We start from the raw sequence: 17,532 nt of genomic DNA on the forward strand, positions 1-17,532 counted from the left end.
TTTGGATACTGGACGGTGCCACCGACTCCCTATAATTAAAAAAATAATGAAACAATGTACAGGTACATCCATATATATATATGGGCAGTTCTCAAAAGGTGGGAACAAAAAAGTTAACTTTGAGCAATTTCAAAAATTTTCGAATTTGACATCAATTTTGATTTTATTCTATAGTATGCATACCTAGAACACAATATATGAACATGAAAAGACAGCAGGTATTTGTAAAAATTGTTAATTAGCAAATTAAATCAGCAATCTGTAGGTAACAGATTTTGGACATTGTTTTCCTGTAGGTAACGGATTTTGGACATCATCATAACGTAAGTTTCACCATTTTTGACAATTGTTAATCTGATTTTTAACTTTTCCAATGAAAATTTTATTTACTACTTTTTAAATTTTGCAATTTAATGATAAAGAGGATATTAATGAAATACTTGAATGGCTATACATGCTGCTCCTTACATTTAATAAAGTTTTGGAATGATTTTGAAGAAATTGATGCAAGGTTAAAAAAAAGCTTCAAATTAAAAATAATACAATTGTAAAAAGTGACATCAGTTTTAATAATGAATATTTTTTCTAATGTCATAAGAATTAAAATGATGTCTAAAAAAATTATTGAAGAAAGAAATTCGTATTTCTATTTGGAGATCGTTAAATTATGTTTCCAAAAGAAAGAAGAGAAAAAGAATTCTAAAATAATAAAAGCGGAAAAAAAAAATTGCTAGCGCAGGTGATAAAGTCGCCAAAACTGGTATAGCTGACGATAAACTACATTTGTCAAATTGGAATTCCCCTCTGGTAACCTTTAGCTTATCGTATACTCTGTTGTCGCCAATGGAGGTTTGCTTGGCGATTTTAGCGCAAAATGGCTTTCGGTTCGATCATAAGCAGCCATGCTTCTACTGTAATTTATGTATTGTTCAATGTGTAACATATTAATTATGCAGAATACCAATGGATTAAAGAAGATAACATTATAATAACGTTTTTTATTGAGGTTAGAAGACAGTAGATCATCAAAAATTATGAATAAATGGACAGAATTATCGGCGTCAAGATCGTAACGCCATTTGGACATCTCACATGTACCTTTAAAAAAAATTATTTTTCTTCTAAGATACTGCATAAAAGCTTATGAAAACACTTTTAAACAATTAAAAATTGATTCCGAGGCTCGATAAACACTTTTAAAATGAAAACATCATATACTTAGTTCTCAAAAAATAGCATTGTAAAGATCGTAAATTTTGGACATGCATCAAATTTCAAACTTACTATTTTCTAAAATCGTTTACAAAGTGAATAATCTGTCTTTACTTTTGTTATTTGTGTAAAATATTAACAAAAAATTATTCAGTGTAAGATTCATACCTTTAAATTTTTTTGAAACGTATGGAAATAATTTTAAAAAATTTTTCTTTAATGGTACATTTGCTCAGTTAACGTTTTGGTATGTCCAAAATTGCGCCTTTTAGCAAAGAAAATATTTTTTTAAGGGCATTTAAAGAGCATTTTTTCCATAATTTATGTCAATTCTTGTCTCTATACAGTATTATAATTTAACTCAAAAATTTTTGAGTTAATTAAAATGAAAGTTATTTGGTGTTGAAGCTTCAAAGTTGAGGTCTGTGTTTGCTCCCACCTTTTGAGAACTGCCCATATATATATATACAGTGAACTCTTGCTTATATGCAAGCTTTGTTGTACGCGTTTTTCTCATGGGCCAGCCTAGCGGTATAGGAAAACAATGTTAACTCTTGTTAATTTATACGTGAAACCAAAACGCACCTTTCACTCATGAGCCATAATTTTTTTCAAGTTTTAGTTAAATCGCTCACCTATGCTTTGCTTATCCAAAGATTGGTACCATTCTAGTTCTGCTCTCGGAATGCATTCCCACGCCTTTATTCTCTTGTTCGGATTCTTTCAAGAATGCATTCTTTTTCGCACAAGTGTGCTATTGGGGGTGCATTTAGTTTTGAGATTGACATCGAGAGGAGAGAACGGGTTACATACAACAAGGTTGACGTCACTAAAAGCCGTGGTGAAGTGGTAAGTGTTGACCTAGCCTATCAAGGATCTTTTGCATCCTTGTAGACTATGAGGTCTAGTCTCTACCTAGTACGTAAAAATTTAACACATCAACGCCCACCTTTCACGTCAATTTTACGTACATAACAAAACTTGCTAGTCTCTGCCCTTTCTTACCGGATGCAAAAGGCACCTGCCAAAATGTGAAAGTACGGTAAATTAACGCCATGATTTTTCTGACGTAAGCCTTTCGTACATACTTAAAAAAGTCAAAATAAAGATGGCTGCTGTGTTCACTGCACATTAAGTTTTGTAAAACTAGCTGACCTATTGGAACTCATCGAAGAAATAGTATTTAAGGATCATCACGCGCGTTGGATATTTTAGATGCAAGGTTTGTCAAACTTTATAAATACACTGCTCAAAACAATTAAAGGATATTGTAAGTTTTTGTACAAAAAAAGGTATTAGCAAATATTTTTTTGCATAGAATCGAAGAAGGGAGTTACAAATGAAAATTCTTCTTAATTTCAAGCGTCGCAGTATGCAAATTTTGAGTTTGACATCGAAGACGACGTTTCAGTGGCGTCGAATGAGATTTCGCTCTTAACTTATTGCAAGACAAAGCAGAAAATAATGATAGACATTCAGTAAGCGCGTTGTTTCGATAAATGTGATGCCTCAACGAACTAATTTAACGGAATCAGGAGCTTTTAAATTGGTTGTCAGGCTAGAGGGAAGCCAAACGCAAGCCAAGGAAGCAGAAGATATTGGAGTTTTGCGAAGTATGATTTCTACGAGATGGAAACGGTTTTTAGAGACCGGAAATGCTGGCCGAAGATCAGGGCAAGGTCGCAGATGGTCAACAACGCTCAACTAAGAATGTTGTTTAGCTTTAACGGCTCCGAGGCACCGAAGTATGAATGCCACCCCACTACAATTACACCTTCGCTCAGGTACTGGCACCACAATTTTGACACAAACTGTCCGAAATCGCCTTCATGCTGAAAGTCTGTATGCTCATCGACCAATGGTCTGTGTCACATTAGCTGCGAGACACCATCGCGATACAGGGAGTGGGTAACAGAGCATGTGAATTGGAGAAGAAATGAATGGAGCAATATTTTTTTCTCTGACTAGTCCCGTTCTTGTCTTTATCCATTTAATGGCGTATTTTCATCTGGAGGGAGCTTGGCACTAGAAACAATCCAGCGTTCGCGCCTGAAAGTGTCAGATTTGGTGGTGATAGTGTGATGGTGCATGCTGGCATCTGCAGCGATGAGCGCACCGAGCTGCATGTCATTCCGAATGGAACTCTGACCGGTCATCAAAGTAGAGATGAGACCCTCACACCTATTGTAGTCCCTTACCCTGCAGCAATTGGAGGTGACTTCATGTCAATGGACGAAAAATTGCAGACCACATCGTTCTTACTTGATGAATGATTTTCTTTTTGCGGAAGGAATCATACGAATGGAATGGCCAGCGTGTTCTCCAGATATGAACCCAATAGAACATGTTTGAGACATTCTAGGCAACGAGTTTTTGGATGCCTACCACCTCCGCAAACTCCCAAAGAACCGGAAAGAGCGCTTCAGGAGGAATTGAGCAGAATACCCCAGCCCCTCATTAATAGCCTCATTAATTCCATGCCTCAGAGGTGTTTTACTCTGCTGGCCGTCCAGGGTCACCATACCCTCTATTAGAAGCAATTTTCTTTTAAGAAAACCCCAATTTTTTATCGCTTTTCTCATACGCACAAAGTACGTTTTTTTCCCTTTTGGACCCAAAAGTTGAAAAAAAGTATTTTTTCCTGCCATACAAATGTAATTTTAATGTCTCAAATAGTTTGCTAACGCCTGTCAATAACGTATCAATCGTCCGAAAAGTTCTCCAGGTTCAAAATCAACCCAAAACCTCAATATCCTTTAAGTGTTTTGAGCAGTGTATATCAAAAGTTAAGTGATTAATGCCACAGAAGTGAAACATTGTTTTCCCTCTGTAGAGGATTACCAGTTAATTTGCTACTACATTCTTCATCATTCTGCAAACAAAACAACATTTTTAATTCTTAGCGTTCATTTATATTATTGATAAGAGTGAAGTAAAAGATCTTGCACCATGGCCCTACGAAAATTGCTGTTGATTTTGTTCATACAGATTAATTATTTTTCCACAGGTAAGTGGGTCATTCCATTTTGAATCAAGCAATAAATAAACAAAATTCTCAAGCTGATCATTTGAGATTTTCAAGATACTTTCTGAAATCCTACTACTCTCGGACACCTCAAATGTATATATAATTAAAAAAAAAATCTATCATGCACAATTAATCAGTAATTAATTTTCTGAATTCGTTAAAAAACACTATCTTTCCGGCAGTGTTTTAAAATGTTATACCTAACTCAAGTTCTATGGGAGCTTCAGAGTTGCATAGTAGCTCATTTTAAAGAAAACTGCATGCGCTTTCTTTGATATGTAACAAGGCAAATATTTCAGGCAAAAATATTTTTTCACCATTTTAAATTTTGATTTGGGTCTCTCAAAAATTGAGTTTTTTAGATGTATTTTTACGAATGTATTTCAAATGTTCAGAGTGGGCTCATAAAAGGATTAACAGTAACAGCAAATATTGTAGGATAATTTTTGCAAAAAAATAGGCGTTAAAAAATCTTAATTAGTGATGTGCCAGATATCCAAGGGAAAATAAGGATTTGTATCCTTATCCGTTTTTGACATGTTTTTTTTGTGTGTGTCTGTGGAATCGTAGCTCCCAAACAGATGAACCGATTTTGTTTGTTCCTTTTTACGCTTAAAAGGTGATTTGTTCGAAAGTGTTCTTAGCTTGGTCTTATCTTTGTAACACTGTACGTACCCAGGGGTGTCCACCTCTTCCCCTAATATGACACAAAAAAGTACCCTTGAAAACAACCCTTCTAAAATTTTCAATGCTGCAGTCTGACCTTCCCTAGGTAAACACTAGGGTGGTCACAAGGTATATGGGGAAAACTTTTTTCCACTAATCTTTTGCGGCACCCCTCTGAAATGTGCCAATAGACTAGAAAATGTGGTTTGGAAAGTTTCAAGTTATTTCGATGATATTAACACGTGCCGCAAAGAGGCTAAAGTTACGAGAAATGGCAATTTTTAGCAAAAAATCATAGTTTTTCATCTGTAAAACCAAAACTATTCATTCTAGAAACTTTGTTCTAGTCTCATATTACAGCAAATTTTATTATCTTTAAGTTTAATTTCATCTAAATTCTCGTAAAAATAGATTGAACATTATTCAGGATGTTTCAAGTCAGGTCATAGCTAATATCCTCAAAATCACGTAAAAAGAATGACTCATTATAATATAAATTGTATTGCTTCTTTTAGTTAATGGTTGTAACCCCCTAACAAAGTTAAGCTATCAGAGCAAAAACAGCAATATTATCAGAAATACATGCAGTGAAATCCCGTTACAACGAATACCGATACAACGAAATATCTGTTTCAGCAAAAGAAATTTTCAGCTCTGATTTGATTTCCACTACATTGCTTGAATGTCATTACTGCTAAAACCTTATTACAATGAAGAAAAGTTCTGGTAATTTGAAGCTCGCTGTAACAGAATTTCACTGTATTATAGTTATGTCTCTAAAACTCAAAGCTAAAACAAACAACTGCATGTAAAACTTATTAAATTAGCTGTAGAGGCCAAAAATACGGAACGTTGCTTTCCTCCTCGGTGGTCAGCACTAAACACTAGTAAAAAATCAGCCTTGTAATGGTTTTCGACCTCCCAGAGAAAGGAAAAACTAAGATTCCCAGGAAAGTGGCCTGTGTTTTTAGATGAGGACTTGTTAGGGCTTTTGTTAAAATGACAGTCATTTTATGGCTCCTTTCTGCAGTACAAACCTGTGTTTTGTGAGTACAGTTGTTACAGAAAAAGTTTTTGTATTTAGCATGTCGCTACACATCTTAGAAATTGGTTTGAAAGCAGTTTTGATTTGCAAAATAAGTACGTCCACTAGTCCTCAACCAGATATTTTTCAAGAATTTCAGGATGAATGGTATAGATAAGAGGCAATTCACAGCAAGCATAGAAGATTAAAAACAAAATAAGCAATCCAGGTGAAAATTCAAGCTTTCTTTTTGAGAAATAAAAACAGTAGCAGCTTAGGGATGCCTATAAGAAGTTCATTCCACTTTGCTTAACTTATTTAGGGAGTCTTTCTCCAAACAATGTTACTTTTCGAGTACCTGGTGCTGTTCATCACACAAGATGGATGGCAAATGTCATAGGACGTAGTGAGAAGCAAAGGGATGTAAGTGGACCCATCAAAGTACCTTTATGATCTGCGGTGACAGCAAAAGTATAACGGCAAAAAACAAAGTTTTTTTGATTGAAAGTTCAATTTTAGCAATTAAATTAAAAACGCGAAGAAGTAAAAACTTTTAAGCTTTTATCAGTATTAATTCAAAAACCAAAGATTTCTTTTTGAAATCGTGATTACAGTACACTAATCACTTCGAGACAATGGAATAAAGGCAATGGAGCTAAGGCATTAATGAAGGCTTCTTCTTTGCCTGTATGGTTGTTTATTTTACGTCGCATTGAAAGCATGAAATGAAATTTCAAGCTAGGTAAAATAAACAACCTAACAGACACAGAAGCAATCTTAGGAAATTCATCCTGTGGTTAATAAGTAAGATTCAATACTTCGACGTTGAGGAAAAAAGATGCACAAATATGCAGCAGTGTATACATTAATTTTAATTTTTTTAACAGATAACTGGCAGAAAATGCATAGGGAATTAGAATACTTAATTTTGTAAAGCAAAAAAAAAAAAAAAAATCTTCATAAAATCAATTTTTCCTGATTTTTTGTTATCTTTTCGAAATTCCCTGATAGTTCCCTGATCTCTCTGATCTGTCGCCACCCTGTAAAAACAAAGTTCAAGAAAGATTTCAATTTAATTCCTTTTTTTTAATGCATAACACATGCATTTTTAAAACATGTCATTCACTGTTATGTTATTCACATGCTTATGAAAAACACAATTACAAAAGCATGGTAAAATAAAAGTAATAAAGCTCTGCTGATGTCATAACTTAATTGCATAATCTTAAAAGTGTTTCCTTAATTTTTTTCAGATTTTAAAAATGAAGCTAATTTTTTAAAACTAATGCACCCTAAACTTTCCAGTTTTGGTAGAAACACCCATATATTGGTTTTATGAAAAACTTTTTCAGAATATGTGATCCTTGAAAAATATAACTCAGCAAAAATATTTTATGCGGCAAGAAATAAACTTTTTTTGCACATTAATTTAACAATAGAAAATAGTTCTATTATGTGTTTTTTAAACTATTCCAGAGAGTAATTATGATGACACTCTGTAAACTGTCGTGAGTGAGGTGATGACAAGGTTTAACTGTATATAGTATTGCAGCGCCTCTTGTAGAAGTTGGTTTGCAGCGCCAGCAGAGTACAACGCAACTCGACTCGCCAGTGCCGGTGTTGACGGTTTAAAAAGTCTGCATGTGGCAGTCGGCAGCTTGTCATTTTCTCTTGACTTGTCATGCTGTAGTTTTACCTTTGAATATCTTTTACATGTTTTTAGTTCTTTACAATGCTTGCACTTGTTTAGTGTTTTAAAGATATTAAATTGGATCTTGTTAAATGAATGCTATATACTCCGTTTTCTGACTTCACAGTATATATATAAACAGGTGTTAAGATTTTGACAAAGCAAAAGCGGTGATTGTACTCAATACAGTGTTTCCTACAGAGCTTAATAATTGCATTTCATTCTGAATGTGTGTGCTATTTGTTTGCTGTAGTCAATAACACTTTATTTGGCTTCCCCTTTGAAGACCTACTTTGACTTTGACTCTTGTCACAAAGTCAATAGAAGACTTTACACCAAGTTATTGCTTCATTATTTCATCATCATTTCACTGATGAAAATTCATTTTGGATACCAAAATAGATCAAATTTATGCTTTATTGGCACTCAAACTGGTACTTAAGATTTTACAGCAAACATTTTTTACAGTCATTGTTTTTATTTGTCAAAATCTTTTTGCATATGTAGTTAAATTTTTGATAGCCGAAAAAAGATATTACTAGTATAAAACTCATGTACAGTTTCTCATCTTATTTCATTAAAGGCTACATTGTATATTTATACTTTTTAAAACACATAAATGCATATACTATATAGTACAGCTTACTTGTATGCTTTCTGCAAACATACCAGCAACTTTGTTTGGCACAGAACTTGAAAGAAGGTTTTCAAGTTCAGATATATATTTGTCACAAGCTTGACATTTCCCAACACCACAATTGCATTCTCTGTCAGTTTGAATGGGAGAATCTCTACAATTTGAACCACCCCAAATACCTGCATATGGATCAGGATTCATTGCCTGAAAAGTTAATCTGAAGTTCAAATCTGGACAAAAAATATAATTTGGTATTTTAATCAGTTCATACATAAAATCAAGAACAGTCATCAAAATTATGATGCACTTCCAATCAAAAACTGAGAAGTTTAATATAGGTGCCTATATAAATTTTACAACAAACTGAAAATAATAAATCATAACAAAGCACGATTCTAAATAGGTGATACAATGTTTTGCAACACTCACAAGGACATTTTGATTATCTTTTAATGTTTTTTTATGATATTGAAATGATGTATGAAAATATGCATTACTGCTTATGTGTGAAACATAAAACAGGCATAAATACAAAGAAAAGCATTGTCTCAAAAAGAAATGACTCACAAGAGGACAATCGTGATTAGATCATTAAAAAACAGTATTTTTTTTCAGAAAAAGATATTATTAAAAATTATATGAAGAACACATTCTTAATACCACATTTATGGAAGAATTCTCTTTTGAATCAAGAATTCTGCATAGTTTGGATATTTGGAAACAAGAATTTTGACACCCTTTTTATCTGCTATAGTAATTACAATAGTTAAGTCAAAATAAAGACAGCGTTCATAATTTTTTTTTTATTAAAAAATAAAATAAATAAATAAAACATCATAAACATAAAAACATCACATAATTTTTTAAAATTTAAATCAGGCTTTATTTTTAATTTAAATCCAATTAAAAATATAAATAAAATAAAACATACTTTAAGGATTTTAGATTTGAATTAAGTGACATTCATAAAAATACATACAATTTCAAACAATATAAAAAAAACCTTACACTTCAAGCTATTCCTATGTCAGTAACTACTTTTTAACAACAAGTTTAGGGATTTAAAACCAAATTTTGATGATAATTAGTCTTAAAGTGCTAACATCACACCTCCACAGATGGGCAGAAGGACCTAAAGGTTAACTAGTTGAAGCTGAAGTTAATTATATAACTTCAGCAATAACTTTATTTAACAATATATTTTACAAACAGAACATCATTCAGAAACTGCAAAATGAATTTTGAAAAAATAAATTTCAAATGACTTTAACGAATGATTTTTTTTCAAAAATCATTTGACTTAAATCAAACTGATTCAAATAAACCAACGCGAATTACGCACAAAAGGGATGAAAAAGAATTATTACTTAGAAATATTTTAACTAAAGCACAACTTGATATTAATATAAAATATAGTCAAATTTCAGTTGGTTCTCATTTTGACGATGCTTTATTTAATGACTTTCTCTATTTAAAGACAACTTTTTACGGTCCCAGTTGCTCCACTGCAGTTTTAAATATTCTATTTAAAGACACATTCTACTTAAAGACAAAAAACAAAAGGTCCCTTGAAAGTCATTAAATAGAGAACCAACTGTACTAATGTCTGAAAATCAAATTGAAATTCAAAGTCGTTAAAAATTTGACATGTCTTCCACTATATAATCTTTTTGTAAGAGGAGAAAATATTATGAAATAGAGTTAGCCTTTTTTGGATTATGGTTACAGGGATCAAAATTAACACACCATCACACTGCATTTGCATTGTAATATCATTATGATGTGAAATTTAAGCTTGACAACTAAAAGTTTGTGTTTTTGTAGCAAAGAGGAAATTTAAGCACAAAGATAAGAGAGATTTTACAGAATTATTTACTTATCTTCACTATTCTTTTAAAGAAAAAAAAAACTATTAGAGGGCACTTATTTACAAGGACGATAAGTTAGATGAACAGGGAGTTAATATCACAGAATATAAGTAATACATGAATTAAAGCATGAAATTAATCATTTAAAGAGTAAAAAAACTTTTAGATGCCAAAAAAAAAAAAAAAAAAAAAGAAATCAAATTCACATTGAGTTTTCTACAGAAATTTTATTCATTCAATTTCATTTATTATTTTTACTCATTAACTAATTAGTTAATTATTTTCATGTTTGTGTGTGATCAGCCTATACAATACAATATTCCTATTGATTAGTAAAAAATTTAGAAATAATTTACCAGAACAGTATCTGTCGAAAAATAGCACTTCCTGAGGTTGCTTGTTTCCAGTATTCAAATAAAACTATGTGACTATCAAGAAATTAAATTGATACGAGCAGTGATTGCAAGTATAAATTTTAACCACAAATAATTCACTTAATTGTGAAATATGGCTTCAGATCATGGATAGAGCTAGAGCTATTAAGGGCACTCATGCACAATAGCAAATCTGGGCATATAAATGTTTTTTAATGATGTTCATTTTTTTACAGATTAATATGACAATTTTTGAAATTGTACAGAAATTTACTCCTTTTTGTATCATTAAATTTTTCAAAATGCCCTTTTGCTTCGTGTGAACATTTTCTACTGATGATTAAGCGCTGATTATATAGATATTAATTTTTAATATATTAATCACTTGCTAAAAATGTAGTTTGCTAAGGACAATGAAAAATTATTTCAAAAAAGTAAAATATTTTACTTTTATATGCATATAAATACAGCATTTACAAATAAAAATAGAAATGTACCAGTATTGTGAAATTTCAAGAGATAAAAAAACAATATTTTGCGCAATAGCATACTTACATGATGGACACCGAATCCATTAGGAAATGAATGTTTCCATGAACCCAAGCCACATAAACTTGTTGTATATGGACTATTACCTAAATAGGCATTTCTACAAAGAAAAACATTATGCTAAAACTTAAATATTATCGTGGTTTATTATTCATGTGAATAGACAATAATTCATTGCATTAATACAGAAGAATACAAAAATGCCTTGGCAAAAAAATGCATATTGTAACAAAACACAATCTAATTCAAGAAAAGCATTGATTACACTGACCACTGAACAACTGCCTGATGCATATTCCAAAGGGAACACATTCTGATTACGTTTGAGCCCCCTCATAAAAAGGAGTTACAAAATTATTTTGTAAAATTAATATGTCAGGATATGTGTTTAAAGTAGTCCTTTTTTGTGTCACAATTAAAACCTATTGACTAAGATTACCAGAGAAAATTAAAAAAAAAAAAACCATTTGGTAAAACAAAACTTTCAATATAAAAATGGGAAAGTTTTAATTGGCCATCAAAAAAAATCTATACAGAATTTCAGTACAGGTTAAAAAAAATATCTATGCAGAATTTGCAGAAATAATCACTCTGCAGAAATAATCACATATCCAATCATTTTAAAAAGTATTTTCAAATAATCCTAAAACAAATGAAGGGCCACAGAGAAGAACGATCTAAGTCCATTTTTCTAAAAAACTCTGGTTAACCTATGGGAACACGCAGATTATTACACACAGTAACATTGGGCAAAACGCACCACATGTTTAACTATAAACAATAAACAAGAACTTAAATCTAAAATTAATAGTTACTCTGTATTGCATATACTGGAGCTTAAGCACTCTCTTTTAATTCATATTCAAATTTTTTTGGTCTTTTGACCGTATTTATTGAATCTTCCACGGCTGATGAGCTCTGGATTCATGTTTTGCCTTTTCCTATTAAATTGCTGCTTGTATTTTTCCTTTTTCTCATCATTATTTTTTGTATAAATTGTTTAAAACTTGTTATTTGTTGTGCATACTTTTTATATGTACTTGGCTTTTCAGTTTTGCTGCGTTGTGCATCTATGGGCTTTTGGTGTGGTCTGTTCAATATTTTTCATTTTTATTATAAATGATATATTTAGGCAAAATAACAGGTTTTTAAACAATTTTTATGAATAACAAGGAGAAAAAGGAAAAGCAAAAGCATCAATTAATAGAAAAAGTAGAAAGGATGGATCCAGAGCTCATCAGCCATGCAGGATTCAATAAATATGATCAAAAGACCAAAAAAAAAAAACTAAACTAAAAACTAAAAGGAGAGTATTTAAACTATCGTATATGCATTACAGAATAACATTGAGCAAAAGCATCACATACTAAACTATATAGGATAAACAAGAACTTAAACTTAAAACTAAAAGAAGTACTTTTGTCTCAACTAATTAGGAAAATGAAGTTACCAATAACTAGCCTTTCACAGGAGAGTACCTGCCAATAACAAAAATTAATTTACCCAAAGATCAGAAAAAAATACAAGGATCAATCCAGTTGTCAACAATCAAAAAAAAAAAAAAAAAAAAAAAAAAAAAAAAACAAATTAAAGAAGATTAAAACATATCATATCCATGTCCAAAAATAAGTCTATTTTTATCATGCTGTCCTTCTAACATGTGCAAAAAAGCTTTCACATCTCATGAGCCAAGCAATTGGTTTATCGCTGTTGTATCATACGTTTGAACAGTTAAATGGTTTCAAGAGAAGCAAAATGTTCTTTGAAAGCTATACTTAAGCAAATATTCTTAATCAGAGTTTTTGGGAAGTTATGATTAAGAAGTTTATTTTTGAGTAGTGAAATTTCTTGATTAAAAGCAGTAACAGTATTACAGTTATTATATATGGCAGTTATTATATACAGCAGGAGCAGTTATTATAAGGGTATCCGAAAAGTCCTTGACACATTTAAAAATTTCATAGAAAACCAACAAATTGTCGTATGAATTTGCGGTTTGCACCATAATACTTTACAGGTTGAAGAGTTTTTATAACATCGAAAAAAAAAAAAAAAGAAAAAATGAAAAGGGGAAAAAAAGAAGAAAAAAGGCATTTTGCAGCCAGGGTGTCAGTATATGCTATGCTTGTAGTTCTTCGTTTAGTAATTTTCATTCCTTTTTGTGCTTTCTCATGTCAACAAAAACAATATCAAAGTTACTTTTAAATCGTTTTTGTTGACATTGAAAAACGCAAAAAAGAAATGAAAATTACTAAACGAAGAATTACAAGCATAGCATATAGTAACACCCTGGCTGCAAAATGCCTTTTTCTTCTTCTTTTTTTCCCCTTTTCATTTTTTTTTTCGATGTCATAAAAACTCTTGAACCTGTGAAGCATTATGGTGCAAACCGCAAATTCATACGACAATTTGTTGGTTTTCTATGAATTTTTTAAATGTGTCAAGGACTTTTCAGACACCCTGTATATGGTTCATTGTTACACATTATAAGACATAGTAGGTATTGATAGCTAATATATTGTCTTTTTAATTTCATTTTAAAACAAACCATGCCCAGAACATAATCTAAGTTCAACCTCACATACAATCACAACAGAATCCAATCCTAATGTCTCATGTCAAAGTTGTACGGAAACAATAAATTCTACAGTTATACCTTTTTGAATTCAGCCATTTTTTATCACAATGAAAAATTCACAAAAGAAACGTAAGAAAAAAGTGAGGGGGAGTTTTAACTATAGAACAGGTAAGAGCACAGGACAAAGAGGACAGAAGAACAGGCAAAAAAAAAAAAAAAAAAAGAGAGAGAGAGAGAGAGAAAATAATAAAAGATGAAGGATGATGAAAATAATTGATAAAACAATGAATTTGAAGTTGTTTACTAGTTGTTAAGCCAAGCCAATAGCGACTTTGTCCATCAGGAATTCGTAGGTTTAATTACTGAAATCTCAGTTGAAGGTGAATTTTCCTGAGATGTTTGCTACAAAATCATCTGCCCGATTATCCTATGAGTTCCCCAAGAAAAATGACATTGCTGATGTGCAGGCATTGCAAGTTTTAAAAATACTACCTCAACCAAATCGCAAGTCTAAACCATCTGTTCATTTATTTGGCTCATAAAAACACTATATTGTGGTTCTTTTGGTATTAAAGCATTTATTTTTCATAGCAATTAAGCTCAACTTTTTTTATTTTTTTACATAAGTTAGAATGTAGTTCAACTTTAAACATTATATATCCATTTTACCTCAAAGCATGCAGTAAAATGGGGTATACACTGTGGTAGAATGAGTATACACCATTACACAAAAATTAAAGCCAAAAGCAAAATCAAACTATATTCAAATTAGATCGAAGATACACAATGTAAAGAATATTGAACAAAAACATGATTATATTTCATGATGTTTTTTGCCATGAATCATTGAAATTAAAAAAGCTGTTTTTTTATACCCGTTTTGCCCTGGGTGATCCTATTTTTTCAATGCAAAATATGCAGATTATTTAGGGGGGGGGGGGGGGGGTAGGGGTTTTGCAGTTTCAAAAAAGTGATTTTTTTCTTTTTTTTTTGTTTATTCTTGTAGTTGAACAGTTTAAAAAATATATTCGAAAATTTTCAAGTCGTTTCGAGCAAAATTCTCAAAGTTATCAAGTATTCAGCCTCTGCCCTTCAAGCTGTAGCTCTGACAGCTGCCCGAGAATGCAGCAGTTCTGACAGCTGCAGACACTTAGAATGTCAATGCTGCTTGCTTGGAGTTAGTTAAATATAATATAAATAAATAATGAAAGAAGAAGAGGCTGAGGAGATTGAAGCTGCTACAGGGACTGTACTCTATGGAGCTGGAATTGATGCTTTTTAGCTTCTAAAACTTTAAATTCATTTTTCTCAAAATAACCTTTTCAAAGTCTGTGTTCACTTCCATTTTTAAAACCAATAGACCGATTCATTTCAAATTTAGTAAACACATTCTGCATATGCCCCCCCCCCCAAGTTGAGTTTAAAAAAAAAATTAATGGGTCTTTTTTACTAACAAAATAGCAGAATTATTCGTGAAAAATAGTACTTTTAGCTTCAAATGGCCACTAAGAATGTTAAAGTCAAATAAAAAAAGATCTGAGAATGTAAGGAGGAGGATTAATTAGTACTTTGACTAAATTCAAATAGAATTTGATTTCAGATAAATGCCAGCTGTGATACAGTGAACACCATAAATCATCTTTCCCCAAAGGTGCTCAGGGAAAAGCTCTGTTACCTGTTTGTCTGTGGATATATTTTGATTAAAAATTTATAGCATATTCTTAAAACCATACATAATAATTCACAAAAGGTTAATAAATTTGATCACACTATTTTATAAAAAATATTTGTAAAAAAGTGAATTTTTTGATGCTGAAAACCCTTGCCTTAAATTGAGGTTTTAAATCTGTAAATACTTTATTTTTATTGCTTTATGAAACCTTCACTTTTGTGTGTTATCTACAGGATGTATTTTAAAAACAGGTAGTGTTTACCTCAAAGAAATGATATCAAAGGCACCTGTATAAATTCTGGCAAGCATCATGGCTAAATCATTTGCTTCTGATCCACTATTACAAAAGAAACATACCTATAAAAGAATAACTAGATTTAAGTAATTGATAGTAGATTATAGCTTTTAAGTTAACCACAAAATGGCAATATTTGTATACTAGCTGACCAAAGCAAAGCAATCCTGCTCGACAGTAGGAATTAAAAAACTCGGTTAAAAAAATTTTTTTTGAAAAAAAAAAAAGCAAAATTGCGACTTGTTTGTTTATTTTCCACTGATAGAGGGGAAAAAATCTTTCAAATTTGGATGTTGAATAAGTTCTTGCTGTCTTTTATGAAAATAAATGCTTTACTTTCAAAAAACATTAAACAACACGTGACTGAAAGTAGTGTCCATCGTAAGCCACCAGTTTTCCCCCACCTTTCCGGCAGCACACATTGGAAAAACTACGTGTCTTTTGAGGCTATCCAGGTGTCAATCTAAGTTTTTGCGGCTTCATAAGAACGGATGTGCAGTTCACCAGACCATGGTAGGGTAGGACTTCTTAAGTGTTTCCAAATAGGCTTTGACCGATATTGCTACATGTGGCCGAGTGTCATCATGCTGCAAAATGACCTTGTCATGTGGCTGCTCGTAAAATGGTCTTTTTCCTTCAATGTCCCGCTTAATTGCTCCAATTTTAATTTTTAGTGATGTCTCTTGATGTTTCTATTTGGTTTCAGCAGCTAATAATAAATATACCCAGCTGATCCTACCAAATGCAGCCAGGGATAGTTGGCTTTCCTAAAGGTGTTGATGCATGGCCAGGTGCACCCCACATTTTTCTACGCTTAGGGTTATGTAATGTATCCATTTTTCATCTCCAGTTAGGATACAATGCTAAAAACCTTTCCTTTTCTGCCGTTGAAGAAGCAGCCGTCGTATGAGAAAAGACTGTTCGACATCGCTTGGCTTCAACTGGTATGGTACAACACCCAATGATCTTGCTTTTGAATGATTCCTCTTCCCTCCTAATGCTTTCAAACGTTTTGAAACCATTGTCTGATCACCTCCTTATGATTCTGCTAGTTCAGCCAGCATTTGACATGAGTCTTCATGAAGTAATGCTTCTGATTGTCTATCAGCAAACTTTTTTGGCAGGCCAGAGCATTTTTGATCTTTAAGATCAAAATCATTATTTTCAAAGTGACTAAACCAATCTCTACAAGTTGCAGAGCACCATTGCCGAATGTCTCCACAAAAGTTCTGTAAGTTTTAACTATAGATTTTTTTTGATTTTTTTTGATTGATAGAAAGGAGTAAAATTCCCTGCAAATATTCTTTTTTGGGCAGGAAATTTGATATATACATAAGCTGGGCAAAATAAGGTTGTTTGCACTTCCATGAAATGCCATACGCTGAATTTGAAGCTCTCTTATAGTGCTTGTATATAAATGCATCTAGAGCAATCAGCACTAGTAATGCCAGCTGTTGTAAAACAGAAAGAGAACTTATTTGAGTACCCAATGTACATGATTCTGAAATTTACTATGCTAAAATAAATATCCAACCCACCTCTTGATTTCAATAATATACTACTGTAGTTTAGAATCCAGCCCTTAATGAGTTAAGATTCATGGCAATTAAAAATTATCATTCAGCTGAGGAAAATGAGGCAAACACTGGGCTAAGGAATAATTGATCCCATGACCACCTTCATGATATTAGCAGTACATTCTTACTAGCTGAACTACTGGTCTTACATCTCAGTGTGCTATACACTAAAGGAATGCATAATAAAGCAACAAAATAAATTTTAAACCGATAATTCTTTTTTGTTAAAATATTTTAAAAATTATACAGCAATTTCACATGTTAAAATGAGCGTCTTGTTTTTTTGTTTCTTGATTTTACACAACTGATGAACTGAAGCTCAAAATCCTGCAATGAGTTTGCATTACTTATTCATGGAAACT

The 17,532-nt window shown here is 32.0% G+C and overlaps 1 protein-coding gene across 1 annotated transcript in view; it reads right to left on the bottom strand.

Annotated features, from left to right (window-relative positions):
- Nucleotides 1-2: 2 nt before the first annotated feature.
- The window catches only part of LOC129231106 (alanine--glyoxylate aminotransferase 2, mitochondrial-like), a gene marked incomplete at its 3' end in the record, with an annotated part of 37,305 nt that continues 19,775 nt past the window's right edge, over nucleotides 3-17,532 (bottom strand). Inside the window, exons 5-8 of the mRNA XM_054865352.1 lie at nucleotides 15,561-15,655; nucleotides 11,055-11,148; nucleotides 8,267-8,461; nucleotides 3-29 (exon numbers count right to left, since the gene is read on the bottom strand). Coding sequence (XP_054721327.1) covers nucleotides 3-29; nucleotides 8,267-8,461; nucleotides 11,055-11,148; nucleotides 15,561-15,655 — 411 coding nt within the window. The remainder of the gene's footprint in view (nucleotides 30-8,266; nucleotides 8,462-11,054; nucleotides 11,149-15,560; nucleotides 15,656-17,532) is intronic.

This window comes from Uloborus diversus, chromosome 10 (genome assembly GCF_026930045.1).
Source record: "Uloborus diversus isolate 005 chromosome 10, Udiv.v.3.1, whole genome shotgun sequence".
NCBI classification, from domain to species: Eukaryota; Metazoa; Arthropoda; class Arachnida; order Araneae; family Uloboridae; genus Uloborus; species Uloborus diversus.